General features: G+C 39.5%; 1 protein-coding gene across 2 annotated transcripts in view; it reads left to right on the forward strand.

Annotated features, from left to right (window-relative positions):
* Positions 1 to 22,276, forward strand: part of GLRB (glycine receptor beta) — a 66,651-nt gene that overhangs the window by 35,591 nt on the left and 8,784 nt on the right. Inside the window, exons 5-8 of one of the 2 annotated variants that reach the window (XM_019534519.1) lie at positions 378 to 460; positions 5,590 to 5,730; positions 10,703 to 10,855; positions 17,511 to 17,803. In XM_019534519.1, the coding sequence (XP_019390064.1) occupies positions 378 to 460; positions 5,590 to 5,730; positions 10,703 to 10,855; positions 17,511 to 17,803 (670 nt within the window). The remainder of the gene's footprint in view (positions 1 to 377; positions 461 to 5,589; positions 5,731 to 10,702; positions 10,856 to 17,510; positions 17,804 to 22,276) is intronic. The other variant, XM_019534520.1, reaches the window with a different exon arrangement.

Here is a 22,276-nt window from a genome sequence, read left to right on the forward strand (position 1 = left end):
GGGCCCTGCAGCACAACTCTGGAGGGCCACAGCAGGACTGGGCCACATATGGCACCCACCACAGCTACTGCAGGACACATAATGCATCAAGAATGTGGGGCTGGTCTGTGGGTCCAGTTCAGCCTTCATACCAGCCCCATTTTGTTCATTCAGTCCACAAGGCCAGATACACTTGGCATCCCTGTCATAAATAATTGAAATTAAACCCTGCTGACAATTTGAGACTTTCTGTACTTTACAATAAGTTTAAAAATAAATTGAAATTGTCATATTTTAGTAATTTTAAAGTTAAAACAAAACATATGTTTTTTCTGCCTTATTGTACTTCTGTTACTTGCATCTGAAATGGTTTGTAAGCATCATTTTTACTCTTTCAGGTTATCTGTTACTCTGTCATGCCCCTTGGACTTGACCTTGTTTCCTATGGATACACAGCGTTGCAAGATGCAATTGGAAAGCTGTATGTAAATCAGTATATGTCTAAAAATAGCAACCTTCAAGAGTTGTCTGGAAATCAGACAAATGATTTGTATTATATTGTTAATGTTGCCATTTTGTAATAAGTTTTTTAAATTCATGTTAGTTGATTGCTGCAACTATAAATTCGTGCATCTTTTCTGTAAAAACTGTTTGTTTACGGAACCATTATTACTAGGTGCTGCTACCAAACATAACAGTAGCTGAAGACATTTATGGTGGATTGGGAAAGAAATGGGTATGAATATCCCTTGGAATCAGTAATTCCCTTGGCTAGTTTGGGGCTCAGTTCAACACTGGTATAGTTAAGTGTAATCAATTAAGGTAAATAGATTTCTACCTTCTTACACCAGGTTTGAATGATGTTTTATAGGTCTTATTGACCCTGGGCTCAATTTTAGATTTGCCTATGTGTTTATTTTCTTGAATTTAGTAAACTTATTAAGGTGCCTTTGCTGAAGACTTTTGGATTTGTTTTCCAAACTGTATATAGTTAGGTCATAATCCTGACCTTGGACACATACATGCATGTCAGAAACATTAGCAGAATATGGGAATGATGAACTCCATGCTACATTTAATTTTGTGGGGTTCTGATGTCCCAACAAATATGCACTAGAACAGCTATGCAGGCTTTCATAACCTGTGCTTAAAGACACCAAAATGGGATGTGATTTACTAAAACAGAACAATGATACACTAATAAGATCTGCATCAAGTCCTTCCTTGCCATTCTTTTTCTGACATTTTATGATACTCTTTTATCATGCAGCAGTTGTCAGAGTTACAGGAAATCTTTGCTTACCTTTCCACATGATCACATCACTTCATCCATCTGGCTCCTTAGTTTCTCTTCTCAGTTCTCAGCCCCCTTATGGAAATACATAGGATTTTGGGGCTGGTACAAGTAATAGATAATATGGGATGTCCAAAAAGGCTTTAAAATGAAGAGAATCTAGAAAGATTCCCTTTGCTTAGTTTAAAAAAGAGAGGAATAATAGAATATGTAATAGGTCAAAGGTAGTAAATTGAATACTCCTATTGATCCTTCTTTGTAATGCAAGGAAAAAGAAGTATTTATTGAAGCTGCAAGGCAGAAAATTTACAATGGATAGTAGGTCATATTTTTTACTTAAATATAATTAGCCTTTGGTACTTATTTTCACTTGGTATCAGTGTGGTAAAGGATACACACAGATTCAGGAAAGAATTAGATATTTCTATGAATAAATGACAAAGCCATAGATACATTAGATAGGATTTTACTGTAATTAGAAGGAACATAACTCCTTGTGTGTGATAGAATTAGCTAAAATATGACTGAAAGTAATTTGAGAAACTTCTTTTATGGCTAGGTTATTTGATAACTGTCAACTGTAGCATTTCATGTTTTTTTCTCTGAAGTATCTGGTCCAGCAACTACTAGAGAGAAGATAGTGAATTTGATTGACTGTTGCTTTGATACGGTGTGACAGTTCCTCTGTTTGCGCCTCAGCTTATATAAGTCACCAAGTCTTCAGATTTATGTCTCTGTATTACCATCATCATTTAGTTTGTGGAGTGGTTAATACTGCACTCAGAATTTATATGAAATCCATTCTTGTCCCAGTACTGTCAACTGTTTCTGCTATAAGCAGAAGTTAGGTTCATCCTATAAAGTATAGGCGAAAATCAGCTTCTCTAATAATACCAACAGGAACCACCCTTGCCCCCACCACTGCATCCCTGGATGAGCCGCCAGACTCCAAACGTCCCTCGACCAAGCCTGGCTGGGGCCCCATTCACAGTGAATGGGGCCCCAGCTGGGCTGGGTTGGGGGACCATACCCATACTGCAAGAGGGAGTGGGGCAGTGGCATGGGTAAATGATTTGCCCCTGCACTACTCCCTTCCTCAGTGCCATGCAGGGGACAGATTGAGGTCCCCATGGTGAGGGAGGGAGTGGAGCACAGCCAGGAGCAGGGGCTAGGGTGAGTGGGCCCCCAGCTAGCCTGGGTGGTGGGAATGTGCCCCCCCAACTGTGTGCGGGACAGAGGCGGCTGCTGCTGCATGCTCTGCTTTGCTCTCTGCTGCAGTTGCTCCAGGAGCAGCCAAAGCCACGTGCCTGGCATTGTTGGGCTGTGGTGAGATGTATATGGCATCATGCCGCTCTCGGGGCAGTGGGGCTCAAAGCCCAGCACATGGCAGCAGCCACCTCCACTCAACACACAGATCAGGGGTTCATGTGCCTCCCAGGCCTCTGCTTTTCCCACCACTCAGCTCAGCTGGGGCCCCACTCACCCCAGCACCCACACCTGCATGTGCCCTGCTCCCTCCTTCACCAGTGGGGCCTTGATCAGCACCTTCCCAAAAGACTTACCCAATGGAAGAGCAGGCACGCCCCCCCGCAATATTTTTTCCTCCCTCTGCCTATGATTAATGTTCATAGGCAACAACCTATTTTGTCATAGCTCATGAAAAGCTCTGTGTCATACAAGTATACCTATTTCAAAGAACTCTTGGTCTCTTAAATTGCATTTAATGTGTGATTAATTCACTAATTGCACCATAAATAGGAAAAATTCTGTATGTACAGCTGATTTATTGCACCATAAAATGGCAAACCAGCCACAAGAATATCCAGCAAGTTTTGTGGGAGTTCTTTTGGCTTGTTTGTATGGCACCATAATTTGAAAATGTAGCATGCCCATGCTGATGCTGCATCAACATAGGGGTAGGAGTTATCATCAAGACTGGGACAGCCCCAGTCCTGATGCTTAAATGGGTTGTCAGAAACTGGGTTACAAGGAGTCCTCCCCACTGGGAACTTAGTGAACCTCATTCTTGGCAGTCTTTCTCGCTGTTCTCCACAGCCCCAAGGGTGGGCTGCACTATAAAGGCAAAGTACGTCAGACATTCTGATGCATGGGGACCCTGTATTGGGGAGAGACTCCCTAATCCTTGTGCACCAGGGATGTCAAAAAACTGCATGTACAGCTCAACTGCACACCCAGATTTTAGCCATTCACCAGGACTCCAGGGTCAAGTAAGAGACTTGACAGGGTCCCAGCAGGGAGTCTGTTTATTTGTAGGTGCCAGGTGGGGGAGCTTATTGATTGCTCCCACCCAGCACTTGTAAACCCATGCCTTGGGCTCCTTGCTGCTAGTAGCATGATTGGGATCTGATCCCCGATCCCAACAATTGTGCCATCTGTCAAAAGGATATCCTCCAGCCATGCAGGAGGTATGAATACCCTCCTGCCATGTAGGAGGTATGATTAATGGGACTGCACATCAGATCACGGTGCACCATTAAGTGAATGCCTGCTACCCCCCTTACTTTTTTTAACATTCACTTAACCATTTACTTTGTAGGGCAATTAACTTGGAGTTATCTCTGACCCTAGAATCTCCATTTCTCTTATTACAGTTTTGTGCTTGTCTGGCTTACTTATCATCTCTACAACATAGTCTGTCACTTCCTCAGCATGCACATGAAAAATTTGTTTTTTGTGATTAAGTAATTGCACACCTTGATTACGATATTGCCCTCCTCAGCCTCTTGTAGGAGGCTAAACTACCCAACTAAAGTCTACTAAGCCTGCTGTAATCTCACTCATACATATTTCCATGGTCTTGAAAAGCCTTCAAGAATGAAGAATTACCATTTACTGGGTCAAACCTTATGTCCATCTTGCCCAGGATTGTGTCTCATCCACTCATGTTGCATCCATTGATCCTTCCTGATCATGCCCATAATGGCCTCTGTATTCCCATCATTCTCCTCTGCTTTGACACTTTAGGTATTTTTTCAATTCTCTGTCCCCATTTTATGTTGAAAGTTGATCTTTTTCCTTAGCACCATCAGCTACCTGGAACAGTGTGCTTTATCTGTCATTCCTCCACTAATTTCTCATCCCTTATAAAAATACCTTTTATAACTCATGCTATGCTGCCTATACCACATTTTATTGACTAGTTCCCTGCAACTATATTTATTGTTATGAACCCTACATGTATCTTTGTCTTTTGGACAGTCAATCTCCCCAGTTCTGGTTTTTTCATTGAAATGTATTGTGCATTGTGAAAATTATAAGAGTAATTTATTAGTGAGGCATCAAAGCTTACTTTCATAACTTTTATAACACACATTTGGAAGTGAGAAATTTAGAGAAGTTTGAGCTTTCACAAAAACATTACTACCTTTTTAAAAGTCCGAGAAGTGCATTAATGTTTTAGTTTAATTAAATCACAGCTATTTTTTAAATGTGAAAAACACCTGAGTAATTCTCATCTCCTGAATAGGACAGCTCCATAAATATTTCTGTATTCTAAACATATTCCTTTCATGTCCCTTACCTGTACCGCTGTTTGTCACACATTGACTATATTAATTTCATTTCTAATCAATACAGACCATACCGAAATGACATTTTGTAAAATCATGACAATGAAAACATCTTTAGTTAATAACATATCATGTTTACTCCATCACCTTGCACCTTGTGAAATTGGATAGGCCATGATTTAGGCAAACATTTAAATATGTGTTTAAATTAATCTATTTTCCAGAAAGCATTTAAACACTGAAACCACATTTCATTTTGTATAAGTTAGGCCCAAGTATTTTCCTGAATGGAGGACTTTCCTAAATTAGGGCTTTAAATCTGTACAAAATAAATGTAAATTGGGTGTATGGCTACCAAATTAGAATACTAGTTCTGTGTCCCCTTTTGTACTCAGTAAAGACCCAGATTTAGCCAAGCAATTAAGTACATTCTCTTCTGTGTTAAGCAATGAGACCTAAGACCACATTTAAGGTGTTTACATGTTTATATCCTTTGCAGAATCGGGATGTAAATTACTACACAAGTTTCAAAGTATTGGAAAATCATTTTCTCAATTTAAATGACGAGTACTAAATTGAAAATCTTACATTCAATTTCAGTTTTCAATAATAGAAAATCATTTTGAGCCCTAAATAAGAAATACACAATGAAAAATCTAGTGATGAATCATCTGATTATGTTGTGACAGGAAGCAGAATTCAAATAATCAGAGAATATTCTATAACATATGAATTTCTTTCTGATTTTACTCTGATTTAAGAGTTGTTTAATTTTTTTCCTTGTAGTTGGCTATACAACTGATGATTTACGTTTTATTTGGCAATCTGGAGATCCTGTTCAGTTAGAGAAAATTGCTTTGCCTCAGTTTGACATTAAAAAGGAGGATATTGAATATGGTAACTGTACCAAATATTACAAAGGCACAGGTAGGTAATATTTAGAAACCTATTTGTTGAAAAATGTCAAGCTGCTTTTAGTTACTATGTATTGTCATTGGCTAACTGTCAAGTTCATAGTTTCTGTTTTGCATGAGAGAAAATTAGTAACATAGATTTTTAACTAATCAGTAATTTGAAATCAGAATAATGCAGCAACAGTCAAATACAATAACCACAAACTAATTCAGAAATTGAGACATCTAATTTAGAGATCCTGATAAAAGGCTTTATTGGTTTTGTTTTAAGAGTTTTCTGGTCCTCCAGGAGTCATTTTATTTCCAAGGTCTCAAGAAGAGTTATTTAGGCCTGGAAGTGGCTTGTCTGTTCTAATTATCAGTGTATCTAGAATTTCTCTCTTAAATTGTTTTAAACTTGGGACATTTTGGTTTCTTGAGTTTGTCAGATGTTATTTCAGAAATGGGTAATGCTTTACTATTAGTACTTCAAACTTTCTTCCATGTAGCTTCTTGCTTTCTCTATGTGCTTTTGAAAACAAATCACTATGGCAAGATTTTATATTGTATTTATACTTTGCAATAGCATGATTATTTGCTGAAATCTAAGTACTACTGCTTTTTACAATGATGTCTGTAGTCTGGCTTCTAATGGTTTATCTCTTGTTACCTCAATTAAACATTGTAGTATTCAGGAAACAGCTCACATCCAGATGCAATCATCTTTATTTTGCTTGGTTCCATTGTAGGTCATGGCTGTAAGTTGTAGAAAGCTCCCAACAAAATTTGCAGGTGGTAGCTCAGGGGAGGGAAAATTCTGAGAATTCCTTTGCAATGTTGATAATTGCTAAATGAAATGGTCTTTTACTCTAGAAGTACTGTGGATCTAGACCCTGTGTTTGGAGAGTTCTCAACGAATGTTAGTGAATCTTGGAACCATTAAAGTTGAGATGGTGAGATGGTCATTGTTTCAGTTTAGAGGGCGCAAACATTCTTTACAGCTGTAATCATAACTACAACAGGATTAAATTCCTAACCTGGTATGTCTGCCTAGGAAACATATCATTGCTAGTCGATTTATCATTTTTAAATATTATATAAAGACTTCACACCTTCAACTGGTAAAATTATACAGTTGTAAAAGTACAACTCACAATTACCTAGAAAATAATTGCGCTCAGGTATAAATTCATGTCAGATACAAATTTATGTAGAAGCCACAAAGTCATTTAATTCTTAAACAGTTAAACAACACATTACTCAAAAATGGTAATAACCAGACTTTTAAAAATAAATTTAAAAAAAGAATTTGAGCTTGGGGTTTTTAGGATAGAATAAATCTTTATAGACAATGGGGAAATAGATGATAGTGCACAAGAGTCAGGCTTGTCTTATCAGAGGGACAGATTTGTATCCTATGCCTTTAAATTATTTGGCAAAGATGAGGGCAATCTGAGGGAATCTATCCTAAATAAATTTGTTTTGATAACATGTTCAGAACATAGCTAAACATTATGTCTCTAGTGTCAATAAGAAGCAAAATAGTAGTGGTGCTCTCTCCCATGATCCACCATTTTTGACAGTATATTGAGATATTACTTAACGGAATATTGTATGTGTCATCATAACATGTTCCTCCCTTTTCTTTTGTGTACAGTTTGATCATCAGTAAATGACTTAACAGTTAGAAATTTTCTGAAATTTTCTGAAAGTTTTCATTAAACTCATCTTTTTCTTAAAAATCAAAATGTTTTGTCATCTGGTAACAATGGATTTGCAATGATACGGTATATGCTGGAAATATTTGGCAGTTTCAAAGAAGGGTAGGGTTACCATATTTCCAGTTTCAAAAAAGAGGACACCGGTTGGAGGGAAGGGTATATGATTGTGAGGGGAGGCCAGTGATATGCTCATGCCCTGCCCCTACCCCTCACTCCCAAACCCAGTGCCCCTCCCATCCCTGCTGAAACCCCTCAGTCCTGAGCTGCAGCTCCTTATCCACCATGCCCTGCTGGTGCTCCTCACTCCTGACTTGCAGCACCTACCTGAACCCTGCCAGTGCCCCTCACTCCTGACCCGCATCTCTCTGTCCCTGCCAACCCTGCTGCCATGCATCTCCTTGCTGCCCCCAAAGAACTTCCTCACCCTTTTCCCTAACTGGGAGAGCAAACACATCTCTCCCCCTTCCCACCCTTCTGCAACCCCAGCTTCAGCAGGCACACATGCCCACACCCAGACAGTCTCCAGCCATGGCCCTCCAATCCCTGCTCCCCATAAATTTACCTGCCTGCAGCTGTCAGGGCTGTGTGCAGAGCATGTGATGCCCAATTGTCCAGTCGCCCTGTCCCCGCTCCTCCCAGCCCCAAGCATCTCCTTGCTGGGGTGAGCTGGGAAGTGCTAGGAAAGCAGAGTCAGAGCAAAATCCCAGACATTTCTTGATACTTTAAATAAACTGCCCAGATGGAGATGGGAGGACCCCAAACGAAGACATGTCTGGGAAAACCCGGACATAAAATAACCTTTATTAATATAAGGTAAAAATGGATTGTGTTTCACTTCTTGCTGCTGAAGCTCTACATTTTAAGTTGCGCTACAACAGCTTCAGAATAAAAAGTAGCACTCCTCCTTAAGAGCCAGGTACAGACATTACACTTTTACTGGTATAAGTGAGCAGAAACCAGTCTGTACCTGTAACAGAACAGAAATTTGGCATATAGGCTGGGGACAGACATTACACATAAACCAGTGTAAATGATCAGAAACTGGTTTAAACCTGTAACAGAACAGATGTTCAGTGCACATGAACCAGTTTGAAAATATCTGACACCAGTTTCAGCCAAACCTGGTTGAATGTAGTATCAGACCTCTAACTGATTTGGGTCAGACTAGTTTATGCAATGTCTGTCCCAGACCCCTTGCTGGTTTAAGTTAAAGCAGACACCCCCAGCATCCCAGCATGCTCCCTGGGCTGGGTGGGTCTCTCTGTTCCACAGCAGACCTGGCACCTCCCCTCTGCTCCCTGCTCCCTGGGTGGAGTTCCAGCAAGGACTTGCAGGCTGCTCTCCACCCCCTGCCCTCCCCTCTACTCCTTGCTAAGCAGGTATACTTGCTGAGAGGTATCTGTGGATTAACTAGCAGACCCTGGCTCCAGTCCATGCAGTGACAAAGGTAGAATCAACAGGTAGCTGGTAATATCCCTCTGTTGTTTTCTCAGACACCAAGTTAGGAGTGATAAACACTGTTAGCAATTCCCTGGTAGGCTAATCAGAGCATCCTGCCAGGCCTGGCCATGCTCCCTCTCAGCTCAGTATTGTGGAAGGGAAGGAAAGGCTGCTGTGGTGTCCCCCGGCTTCTAGCCTGAACCACTGCAGGCATGTGCCTGCATTTCTGGAATGAAAAGCAAATGTATGTCCACCTCCAAATTGGTTTAAGCTTTGCAGGTTAGACTAACCTGCAACGATAGAATCAATTCAGGCTGAGGCTTTTTGAATGTCTGTCCTTAGCCATATAGACTGCTTTAGAAATGGTGGAACATAGTCTAAGATTCCACCCTCCCTGCCCCCACCAAAGGGCGAATATAAGCTCTGTTTGCTATTGATCTAAACTATGCTGCTTACATATCTTAGATTGTTTCCAACTTAGGCTTTTTTAATGTCTATACCTAGCCAAGATGTTCTGCAGCTATTACGTTCCTACGTTCCTGTGTGTGAGCTGGAGCTGACGCAAATATACCTAAACCACTCCAATGTTAACCATGCTTCATACAGGCTCAAAGTTGAGGCAGTTTGTCTGTATTTGTATGATCGATTTATGAATACATAACATTTATAGCGTAATGGCTGCTGAGTGGTCCTGAGCAGCAGCTCTCTTTGCCCTTTGGAAGCCATGACAAATGTATGTCTGTCCATATCCTGACTTCTGGCATAAACTGTAGTGGGACAACATTTTTATTTAATATTGTTGAAAAGCATCTTGGAAATCTTTTTCCCTGTGATGGTGACAGAAAGCTCCGTAATGGGACTTCTACACTGATATATCAGCAGAGCTTATTGGCACACATGCAGGGTTGGCCTGAGGGGGCTATGCTACTTATTTAAGTGGAAGCAAGTGCAGAACAAATACAGCATGACTCAGTTTGGGACTGCTTAGCACCGTAAGTGAGCACTACAAGCATTTCTTTAGTCCCACATTTAAATAAGCCTAAGCCCATATCTGCACCAGTCAGAGTTTAAGTTTAGGGGATTGTCTCTTTAAATTTTGTACTGAGATAAAAATGTCTTTCTCTGAACTTTCATTATTGTGGAACTTTTATTTAGGCCATGGTTAGGCCTTGTCTTTTTCTAATCTTCCCAATCTTTATTTAACCTTTATTTTAATAACTGAGTCCTTCCTCTACCCAAGATTAGGTAATGGGTGTGATTTTGTAAATAAGCCTAAGGGATTTGGTGCTTAAACTTCATTAAAATTCAAGGAGAATTGGACACCTAACTCTTAGAGACTCTTTGAAGTGTAACTTCTAGCCAATGCCCATGCATTGTGCTTCTTTTGGAATTCAATAGTATATTTTTCAGTTCTCCTTCTTTCAGCTGGTCTCTCTCTATGTACAATTCTGAATCCATGTCCCTGCAGGAATAACTGCTGGCAAGAGCAAGATAGTACTCTGGATTTCCATGTCTTTCTACAGGGAAATGTAGACATTGGCTTAGTAGTGTGCACTTTGGTTCTTCTGTACTGTAAGAATGCAGATACAACAGACTGATCTTGAGTTGTGGCTCTCTCTCTCCCTTAGGTGTTATAACTTTTATAGGCAAGCTTCAATCACTTGATTTTAATTGAATACTTTGTCATTTGAATAACATCAATTGATTTCACACTTTAAAGGACATTATTGAAGTCAGTGGTAAAATGGACTTGAGAACAGAAACCTGACTCGTCCTAAGGTTTTCTAATCTGAAAAGGTTAGCCTGTAAAACACTTAGAACATTAATGCATTTATTTCTTTAAAGGTTATTACACTTGTGTAGAAGTAATCTTCACTTTAAGAAGACAAGTTGGATTTTACATGATGGGTGTTTATGCTCCTACACTGCTAATTGTTGTTCTGTCCTGGCTGTCATTTTGGATCAATCCTGATGCAAGTGCTGCAAGAGTCCCATTGGGTAACCTACATTTACACCTACTGTCACAACTCACTTAGCACCACTTTGCCATTTTCAGTTGCTTTAATAACAAATGAGTGGACATTGAAAGCAACTTCACTCTCATTGCATGGTCTTCATTTTCACTGAAACGTCATTTCTAGCCCAATAAAAGACACCTCTACATTCAGGGTTTTGTTTAATAGAAGATCTAGTGTTTAGACAGTGAGCACGTTTTCTATTTGGGCCATCTAAATTAGTGTTTGGACAAAAAAAGTTATGATATTCCTACTTTCTATATCTGGAAAACATTTTTCCTTTAATCTTATCCATATGTAGTAAATGCTAGAAATAGTAAGTGAATAGGCACCTGATAGAAACTTAAATCCTGATAGAAACTTGAATCCTGAAATAAAAAATGGCTAGCCAAGATGATATTATAACTAAGAATAGCTACTTCATGCAGCAGTTGTCTGAAAAGTAAAGAACAATGTGTGAACAATACTGTTTTGAGAGGAATGAGCAGCCACTGTTATCGGATATTCTTATCAGGTGACTATGATAGCAGTTCAACATCATGCTGAAGTCTAGGCTGTTTAGTAAAATGCTTAAGCACTTGGACTTCCATTTAACATGCTTAAGGAATTTTCTGAATTGAAGCATAAAACAAGTCTTTAGAACTGCTTCTGCTTCTGCTGAAATCAAAGGCTGTGTTCACACAGGCATGAATGTTTGGTTTCCCAGGGACAGCTAGCAGCAGGACACCTTGTGCTGCTGCTAGTTGTCCCCGGGGAATGCCTGGGCCACGTGCCCTCTGATGTGCAGCAGGTTTACCCTAGGTTGGGTAAGGGAGGCTGGGGCTAACACTGTGCTGGCCACAGCAGCCTTACCTGGGGCCTCCTGGGGCTGCAGCAGTCACAATCCTGATGCTTGGAGCCTGGCCAGCAGCTTGAGTGTGGCTTCAGCCAACCAGGCTCCAGTTTTAAGTGGTGCATGCTAACCCCAAATGCACCGCTCTGTTTTGGCTGGGGTTTTTTGGACCCCTGGGTATCCAAGGGTAAAGAAACAAACCACTATGTTGCTCCCTTTCAGTGTGGAGAACAGCTGAATGTGCAGTATGTGGTACTGCAGACATGTCTACAGTGCCATATACCGCATGGCCATGCTCATCTAGATGTGGCCTATAAGAACAATCCGTTGATTTCACTGGGAGCAGAAGCATGTTCCCTATTTGCTACTAGGCAAAAGGGGCATAGATTTAATATTCTTAATAAAGAATCACCCTGACTAATTACATTGTGCATAATAATCTGTTGTGTTAAAATTAAAACATAAATTATATATATTTATAGTTTTTACTGTCTCTTTTTACAAAGGAGCATTTAAGAAGAGACGTCACATGCATATGCTTTTCCCTTTCCTTTTTCGCTTGTTCCCTTAAAAATACCGATAACTGTTTGGCTAGGAATCCTAGTCTATTTTAGGTTGAGAGCAAGCAGAGCATGCAACAATGAGTCTTACTGCGGTATTTCTGTGTTAACTGCATTCACAATGTTATAATATTGTGTAACTCGGTTTACTTCATTAGCCTGTGCAGAGAATGAAAAGTTAACTGCCGGTGCTGGCTAAGTATAGAATGAGTCAAAATGGACTGTTAGCATCAACATAGTCTTAAATGGCCTTGTTGACATATCAAGACAGGTGAAATGCTGGATATTCAGGAGGTATCCTGAAGAAATAAACATGACATGGGATAGCAGGATGGAAAAAAGCATCCTGGCAACTCCTGGCCAGAAAAAACTGGAGGGCTGAGAGAAGTAGAGGAGCTTTGGGGATCTGTAAAGCTGGGAAAAGGGAAATAGTTTTGGGGGTGTTTTGGCTGTGCAGGCTAGATTAGCAGTGGAGGGATTGCTGACCCCTTTTGGAGGGAATAAAGAACCTCTGGCTGGGTGGCCTTTGCCCCATGAAATGCATTTTCTGAAGAGACTGTCTTCTGTGTACTGTTTGGGACTGGGGGCTATAGTGGGTCTCCCCAAAGGCAGCAAAGCCTCTCTCTCTGGAGCAAAACTGCATGCTTACTCTTTGAGTCAGAGCCATAGAGAACCAGGGAGGGTAAGGGACCAAAATGCCAGAGTTTCAAAGTGGGAAGAAGCACAGGTTTCCATCTTCCTCTAGAAGCCAAGCTTGGGCTGGCTTTGGGGGGGTCCTGTTAGAGAACAGACAAGGCTGTAGTGGTCCCAAGCAAACACAGAAGGCACTCTGTGATATAAGGTTATAGTAACGGTTGTTCATATAAAGAAAAGTATATTGAGTGTTTTGTGTCAAGAAATCAGAGACAACTAGTAAAGCAGCACTAATAGGTGCTGTCTTCTACCATCTGCATGGGGACAAGGCTTGGGGAACAGTTTCACCAGATCTTAAGAAATTGCTTCTTAGAACAGCTTGCTCCTGACCTCCAAAGAGGAGAAGGTACTCTTGACTCACCCCTAAGTAACACACTGGAATTACTTCTAGAAAAAAGTGTAACTGGGACACTAATTTCTATGGCTGGGACTTTCAGAGGTGTTCAAGTGAATAAGAAACATAAAATGCTTTGAAAGCCAACAGTGAAAAGATGGTTAATATATGAATTAGTGATCTGGAAAAAGAGGTTTGGAGAAGATTGTTTTGTTCCTTAGTGAACACATAGGCAAGGGGGGAAGAGAAACTTTTAGAAAGAAGGCATTTCTCCAAGCCAAAGGACAGAAGTTTCATCAATAGGAAGAGAAGGCATAGAAGGAGTGAGTGGAAAGTGTGGAAAATAAAATTTGCCCCCCTTAAGGATCTGAACCAAATCCACAGAAAGGGGGTAAAGGTGGATTAAGTGGAATTGCATTCAGGAATTGGTTTTCCAAAGATCTGAAACCTTTGTACTTTGTAAGAGTAAAATGTGTGTATGCGTATGTGTGTAGTGCTTAAGAAACTCCTTCCATACACCTATGCTTCCTTGCTTTATTGTTTGTTGTCTCTAAAGGCTATGACTAGGGAAATTAGAGGGCCCAGAACCAGGATGCAGGTTAAATGTTTCTAAGCAACTGGGGACTCAGAGAGGCTAAGATAGTGGTTCTCAGCTTTTCTAGACTCAAGGCACCCCTTAGAAAATGCCAGCTCTTAGCTTTCACTTTGACTATGGAAAATAAGACAGGAATTTGTCTGTTGCAAAGAACTCAGAAAGACCACAGCACATCAAAATGTTTTTGTTGCTGTGGATTCTTATGTGAAATCTTTGGCCATGTCCAGATGAACGCACCAGAGACACTTCTGCAGCATCCCATACTGCATGTTCAGCTGTTCTCCACATTGCAAGGGAGCAGTGCAGGGGGTGGGGGAGGGAGCAACCCCTGGATATCCAGGGGTCAAAAAAACCTGCTAAAAAAAAAGCAGCAGAGTGGCACATGCACCACTCAAAACCAGAGCCTGGCTGGCTGGAGCCACGCTTCAGCTGCCAGCCAGACTCTGAGTAGCCTGATCACCACTACTGTAACCCCAGGAGGCCCCCTGGATTCCAGGTAAGGCTGCTGCCTCCCACCCCCTACCTGAGGTAACCTGCCATGTACTAGAGGGCACATGGCACAGGCATTCCCTGGGGACAACTAGCAGTGGCACAGGGTGCACCGTTGCTAGTTGTCCCAGGGCGACCAAACATGCAGGCTCGTCTGGATGCAGCCTTTGGATTTATCTTTGTGAATCATATATAGGTGTTTGGGTTTATCTTGTGAATCACATGCAGCACCCAGGTTTGGAAATCACTAGTCTAAGACTTTGTTCCAAATGTAGAGACAGCCAGACTGCAGGGTCCCACTACCCAAGAAAGCTGTCAGGTCATTGGTCTTTGCATACAGGGAGTCTGCCTGACTGACCTGCAGGTTTGTCAATGATTAGTCACTACCCAGAGCTGGAACCTTAGTAGCACATGAGATTCTACAACACAACAGTCTGGTGTCCATTAAGACAGTAAGACTGGACAAAATTTTCAGGTTACATAAGATTTAGGGTATATTAGAATTAGAGACGTCTGAAGAACTGCAGAGTAGCTTTGTACAGCTACAGAAATTAGTAGCATGATGGCAAATTAATTTTGACAAATGCTAGGTAATACACACTGAAAGAGGAATATGAACAGTTCATATTCATGAGTTATTCATGAGTTATAGCCATTATGCTCCTGGCTATAAAGCAAAAACTAACTGGCAAGAATTAAGAATCAATGTCTATAAACAAGTTGTTCCATTACTGTCTGTTAAAAATATAAAAATATATCTAATATTATGTATCTATATCTATATATATCACTTTTGAGTTTATTTTTTTCTCCCTAGTCATGATCTACTTGGTTTTTGACTAGTATAGGTAGGTATCAAATACATCAACACAGAAAGGTGCTCTTACAAATCTGCTCTCAGATTTTCTGAAGTGATGCCAGTTTTGATTTTGCACTGAAAGGTTACTTAATGGAATATTTCTTTTTCTCTGTCTGCTTATATTTTTTCTTGAAATCTTGTGTGATTTTTTTAAAAAAAAGTTTATCTCATTCTGAGACTAAACTTTCTACCCCAGACATAGAGATAAGTGGGAACTAGCAGCAGGTTACAGTGACCTCAACTACCCTATTGAACAAAGTGGTGACAGATCTACTGTAAACTTTTCACTCAGTGGGTTTTGCAAGTCACATTCAAGCTTGAAATCCAAGTTTGTAAGTTCCAACATTTTAAATAACTTTGGGCAGTGACTATACAAAGCTGAAAAAGTTTTCAAGAAATACGTATTAATAACACAACAACAACAATGCTACTACTACTACTACTAATAGGCCAACAAAAATTACTTTCTACAACAGTGATGAAAAATATGCAGTTACAAAGAGATTTTCATTAATCTGTGGTTGTGGCCTCCTTGGCTGCTAGTTGATTCAGGTTTGGAATTGATGTTGATTTTCAGGGCTTCTGAATAGACATACGTGGGTATATTAAGCAATACATTTTCTAAAGAATGAAAAGTAAATTGGAAGAAGATATTCAAGATAAGGTTCTCCTTATGTAGGGATTTTTCATGTTCAGTCTTGGCCCAGGTATATCAGTCTGATAGCTCACAACTCAGTAGGTCAGGAAATGCATTATACTATTGGAAAAATAGGAGTTCTTGACTATGTAACACTATAATGATATTACTTATTTCTAGATAATGTATCTAGGATATTTGAACTTTATATACCATTGGTGTCATCATTATGCTTTAGTCCTCTTCATTTTAGCAGCTAATATCTGACAAGCTTCCAATGTTAAATTAGTGCCATCCAGAATACTAAATAAAGTGTTAGGAAACGGTAGTATCAAGTGTTTACAGTTATTGATATACTGGCCTGATCAATCTTATCAAAATCTGAGTGGTACTATTAAAGTCTGATGTTAGACTTAAACAGTGTGATGGACTAATACAAATATTTTCAAGATCATTAAAATGTTCCAAGCATTAGTCCTGGATAAGAGATCAGAAAAGATGTATTCATGTTTGAACTATCAATACTTTTTCATAAATTGGACAATACATGCAATCAACCTAAAGGAGATAATTAGATGCTTCTGCTGAAGGCCAAATTTTGCACTCATTTACATTCATATAGCCTCATTAACTTCAGCCAGGCTTCTCAGGTGCAACCGAGGAAAGAATTATACCATTAGTGTTCATAAAACTAAACCCAGGAGTTATGAATATGGGAGATGAAAGTGAACGTGTCTTGTTTGACAACCAGTGAAAGAATTATCCTTTTCCAAACATGACTGTATGTAGATATGCAACACTGCAGGCAGCTCCTCTTTTTAGGTGATTTCTACATTTTGCCATTTGTGAAATGAGCATTGTGATACTGCCAAGCTTTGGAAATCTTTTAGGAAAGCAGTGCTCATTAGAGCCATACAAGAGGCCTCCCACATCATTGGGTCTTTCATGATGAGTTTATAAATGGCTGTATAGACCTCAATCACCCCAGTTCCTTCCATTTCACAGATAATTGTGGATAAATTGGCTTCTTCTCTGGATCAGAAGGAATGTTTTCTCCCTATCTAGACATGTTACACTAAGCAACAGATCATATTAAGTATTTTTTATTTTAAGTATGTTCTATGCTATGAAAAATATAGATCCCTAGGACGTCTCTGGCTGAATTCTAGTCATGATGTCTGGTCCAAAGGATGTGGAAGAAAGGACCAGGTTAAAATAGCATATTTATTTCATATCCTTCCATCTTCCCAGAGCTACATGCACCTCGTTCTGATATGTTTGATATATCTTATGCAAAACCATTTCCTAGTTGTTGCATGTGTATGTGTGTGTGCCCATATCAAGAATTCAGCACATTTGTGTCTATTTGCTTATTTATGAAAATGAATTTACATATGTTCAGATTTAATATTAATTAAATTGTGTTTGAATGTTAAGTGCAGTATAAATGTTATATAGGCGTTAGTGTATGCATTATATATGTATCCAGTGAACAGTCATCTCTTGCATAATATACTCATGAAATTCCATTCACTGTTAAGAAAAGTCATCAGTTAAAACGTGATAGCATATATGTTTTAGGGGAAGGGCACCAAATGATAGGTTTTCATTAGTTAATATCTATTTTTACTGTTTGTAGGTATCTTCTCGGTGCTCAGCTTGGCATCCGAATGTACTACTCTTGCGGCCGAACTCCCCAAAGTGTCCTACGTGAAGGCCTTAGATGTTTGGTTGATTGTTTGCCTCCTGTTCGGGTTTGCTTCACTGGTTGAGTATGCAGTGGTTCAAGTAATGCTGAACAATCCAAAGAAAATTGAAGCTGAAAAAGCAAAAATTGCCAAGGCAGAGCAAGCAGATGGGAAAGGTGGAAATGCAGCCAAAAAAAATACAGTGAATGGAACAGGCACTCCTGTCCACATCAGCACTTTACAGGTAAGAGCTATAAAGTTATACAAGCAAGTCAGGCTCTATGTAATCCTTGTTATTTCAGAGATATATTATGTTTAATTCTGGATGATGCTTAAACTTAGATATAGCAAGGACAGTTAACTTGGTTATACCATGATCATTTATGGACAGCATTCTGAACAACTGGCCCCGAGTGACTTGGCTTCTTGTTCTCTGCTGAAAACCTCAAGGGACTTTTTTGTTGCTGTTTCTTTTTTTTTAATGTGCTAGTATAATGTCAGCTGCCGTGTTCCAGGTAAATCAATGGCCAGCATCTTGATGTCTAATTAATAACTGTCAAATTGAGTTTAATTCAGAAGACAATGATTCTAGTAAGGATTGTTGAGAATGTTCTCAAATTAGGCTAGTTTCATTATTTTACTTGAAATGCAGTGACACAGAGTATTCCGTAAAGAATATTTATTCCCAGAGATCCAGAAGTCCAGGCATTTGTATATAGGAGAAATATGTGCCTGCTTGTTACCCTTCTGCTTGTGCTGCAGGGCTCATGAAGAAATTTATTCAGTTTCCTAGTAGGATTAAAGATCATATGTGGACTGGCTTGTGCCAGAGTTTTTGATATTGGTGCTGGCTTCCTATTGCAGTAACATCATCTGTTTTTGGTAAAAGAGTTATAGACAACACAGGCCAACCCCCACCAGTCCTAAATGGTATTTAATTGATGCATATTTTTCAGCAGAGACTATTTTGATGTTAATGAAGTTAACATAAGACAAGAATTTAGCTCTCAACATCCAATGACTGAACAATTTAGATATGCAAAATAAGGATATTAAGCCAGATTTGAGCCCCTGCTGTGTATCGGAATGATACAAAATGACTTTAAAGCTGCCTTGAGGAAGCATCAGAGGATCAGTTTATGGGGTATGATGACCTAGTAAGTTGGCATTCTCTAGGAAGTAAAGGAAACCTGCTGAGGTTAAAATATGGTATACTTTGCCATATTCCAGCTGGTACTACAAACTCAAGTGAACACATTCTGTCAGACCTAAGTTACAGCAACCTCTGACTGTCCTAAATTGTGCCTAGAACTAGTTCATCTCTTTCCTCAGTCAGCCCTGGACTTGGAGGAAAGGTTAAAAGTGGCACAGCAACACTTCTGCTTCTCTATTGCACTGAATTATAAACAGCTACGAATTATACCCTTGTTCTGAAGCACCTTTTCCTACAAAGCTATAATTTAGATGCAGCATTCCAGCAGAATAGTCAGTTATTTTTATTCTTTTTGTCCAAATATGTATACAGTTGTATCAGTGACAAGATTGTCACTTGACAATAATGTAACAATGCTGCCAACAAAGACAGAGGTATGTGATGGTCTATGCTAATAATTTATTCCTTTGGTTACATAAACCTTACTAGCTACACACAGTCCTTTTAATTGCCCAAAATACATGGAGTAACACAATTAGGATTTTTTTAATGATCATTTTGTAATTTCCTCTAAACTATCAGTATTCAACACAGGATTCTTAAAAGAATACATATAACCATGTGTTTTAGGGGTCTAAATAAATGTAAGACATTTCAGAGAAAGCCTTCCCGTTCCCACAATAGAATAATTGATGACCTGAAGGTTTATGCTCTAGTCTTGGATTTCCCCTCCAAAATCTGCATAAAACTGTTCTACATATCCTGCATTATGGAAACCTGAGAATGGCATTACACGTTTGAGACTGGACTGTTTTACTAGTGTATCCCCTGGCCTGTGAAGGACTTTTACCCACAAACACCTTTATTCTATTGCTGGGAATACTATGTTCTGGATACAGTGCTACACTTGTGGCTTCTGCTGGTCAGAAAACAGGTGCACGTAAAACACTGCTTTTGCTAAGAAATTTTAGAAGTACCTCCAAATTATACAAGAATCTTCACTTATTGTCAGATGGTCTTCTTTGTGGTTATTAATGCCCTAGGTCCAGTGTTCTTTGATCTAACGTGTAGGAACTGGATTTATGACCCAGACCCTTTAAAAACAGATGTTTGGGGACTGATAATCCCTGGAAAGAGCACCATAGTGAGCTAGGAAAAGAGGCCAGCTGACTGAGCCACATGACTCTTGGCTAGGAAGATACAGAGGGATTCTATCAGCTCATTCTAGGGGACTGGAGAGTCAAATGCATGCGAATGGTAGAGAGAGGAGGTCATAATAAATGCATGTGTAAATACTCTTTATGTCCAAATGAAACACCTCCTTGTGTTGTGATTGTTAATAGACGCTGAGATAAATCCACATGTTATGTGGTTGAGAAATGAAGAAAGGCTGAGCGGAGAGGAATCATCAAAGATGGCAGATAATATGGCCTATGTTTTAAAATAATATAAAATTAACTTATTATCCCATTTAAAGAGGGAAATGAATGTATTCCATTTAAACATATATGTCTACAAAATTGCAGAATTCAGCACCACATGCCATGTCTAGGAAAGTTATTAATTTCTCACAGATCATGCTAACACTTAATAGACAGCCTGGAACTCCTACTGTAATCTACCTGGCAACAAATTACCCTCTCGCTCCCTCTAGTGGTTCATTATATTATCACTGGCATCTTTAATCTTGATACAAGAAGTGCTTGAGCCACATCATCCTGTGTGTGCAGACGAACACAATAATAGGAACCAGCCAAAGTATGCCAAACCATTTGCCTGTAAAAGGCAGGTATGTAGCCACATAGTAATTAGCTGAGCAAAGACTGTTCTCATTTTTATGCATGCGAATATTCTATTTATATTAAATAAAACAACCTTTCTCTGAGGTTCTGGGCACCCTTGAAATCTTTGAATATTCAGACCCAAACAATACTCTGTCCTACACAGAAATAGCAGTCTGTGGCATGCCTTTCTAGCCTGAGAATCCTGAGTACAGGAAGCGGCTATGCAGCAAGCTCCGAAGTCAAATAAATTGATGCTGCTTAGTGCTTATAGTGGAGGAAGAAAGCTAATTCCGAAGACAGGTGAGCTCCAACAACATTGCCCTCCAAAGACAGGAGAGCTCTACCTAATTCCAAAGACAGGAGAACTCTATCAGCTCTACCAGCATGCCATTGCATGGATACACTTCAGATGCTTGGGTTCACAGGTAAATTAGCAATGCCTTGTAATCAGTGCTGTTAAATGAAGCTAATAGATTTATTAAAAAGTTACCATGGGCACCCATATGCTTGAAAACATGAAAAGATTCAACATAAATGCTAATATAGTTTTTGCCAGTACAGAAAGTTCTACAACCTAAATCTACAAAGAAGAAGTGATTATAAAAATATTCTTTTCCACCTTTACTTCACCAGCAAGTCTCTCTTGTTCTAAGTGTAAGAAAAAACAGTGGTAATCTTAGATGCAGTATTGTGGTAACTGTGTGAATTTGAACATTTTGCTGAGAGTCAACTTAGGAAGGTTCCCCCCACCGCCACCCTCCTGAACGGCATTATAAGATTTAAAAAATAAGGAAAAGCAGAACTGTTTGTGAGACGAGTCAGTTTTCCCTTGCTGCCAGTGGCGCTGTGATTTTTAGAGCGAGATTACATTGTTAACTTGAGTAAATCCTCCTGGATTTGAAGTCACATTTTCATCATGCCCATCTATAGAAGCCGTCCCACATGTATAATATGCTGATGACTGAGCTGAACATTTGGTAAAAGAATAATGACTATGGCAGATGATGAATGGCTCTCTGAAGGTGATGATAACAACCCAAAACCAGTCATTCTTAACGAGAAATACTCATATTTCTTGGTTATCATGTCAGAACAGTGCCTACATCTGATACCTATTATTTTCATCTGTACTGATTTATAATATATCAGACCTTTAGTGATCATTCATCTGATCCTTCTGTAGTGGTTTTTCCCTTCACCTATGTGTGTGCTTCCCACTCAGAGATTTGTCTTCCAGAATCATCAGGTGCACATTTTTTATTTGTGATATGGAAGTACAGAGCTGGTTAGCTGTACCTTTTACTGACTTCAAATCAAAGCAGGCCATGAGTGCCTTGGGTTCTTCACATTGTATCTTTTGTGACATTACTCTTGGTACAGTCACATACTGTGTGGGAGGAAGAAACACTGTTACCATGGGGAACTTTAGTCTGTAAAATACATGTTGGAGGTCTCATGCTGTGTGTACTAAAATGTCCTTGAGATCGCTAGAAATTATACTTATCAAATGTTCTATGTCAGAAACCATTGTATTGTGCATGGCAGATTTTAATCATCTTGAGAGACAATAGATAAATAGGAATTGAGTACAGAATTAAAAGTGGTGCTTAGATAAAAGCAACTGTGACTTGGTTATATTTGTTATGTGCAAATAGAGTGAAAGTCCCTGCAAAATATATATTCAATACTGGACAAGGGCAAATTTCACAAATCTGAAAACAATTGTAAACAAAATCAGCTGAAAGGAGAATTTTAAATGAATGAAAAAATGTGAAAGACC

This window comes from Crocodylus porosus, unplaced genomic scaffold (genome assembly GCF_001723895.1).
Source record: "Crocodylus porosus isolate Cpor-Errol unplaced genomic scaffold, CroPor_comp1, whole genome shotgun sequence".
In the NCBI taxonomy this organism is placed as follows: domain Eukaryota; kingdom Metazoa; phylum Chordata; order Crocodylia; family Crocodylidae; genus Crocodylus; species Crocodylus porosus.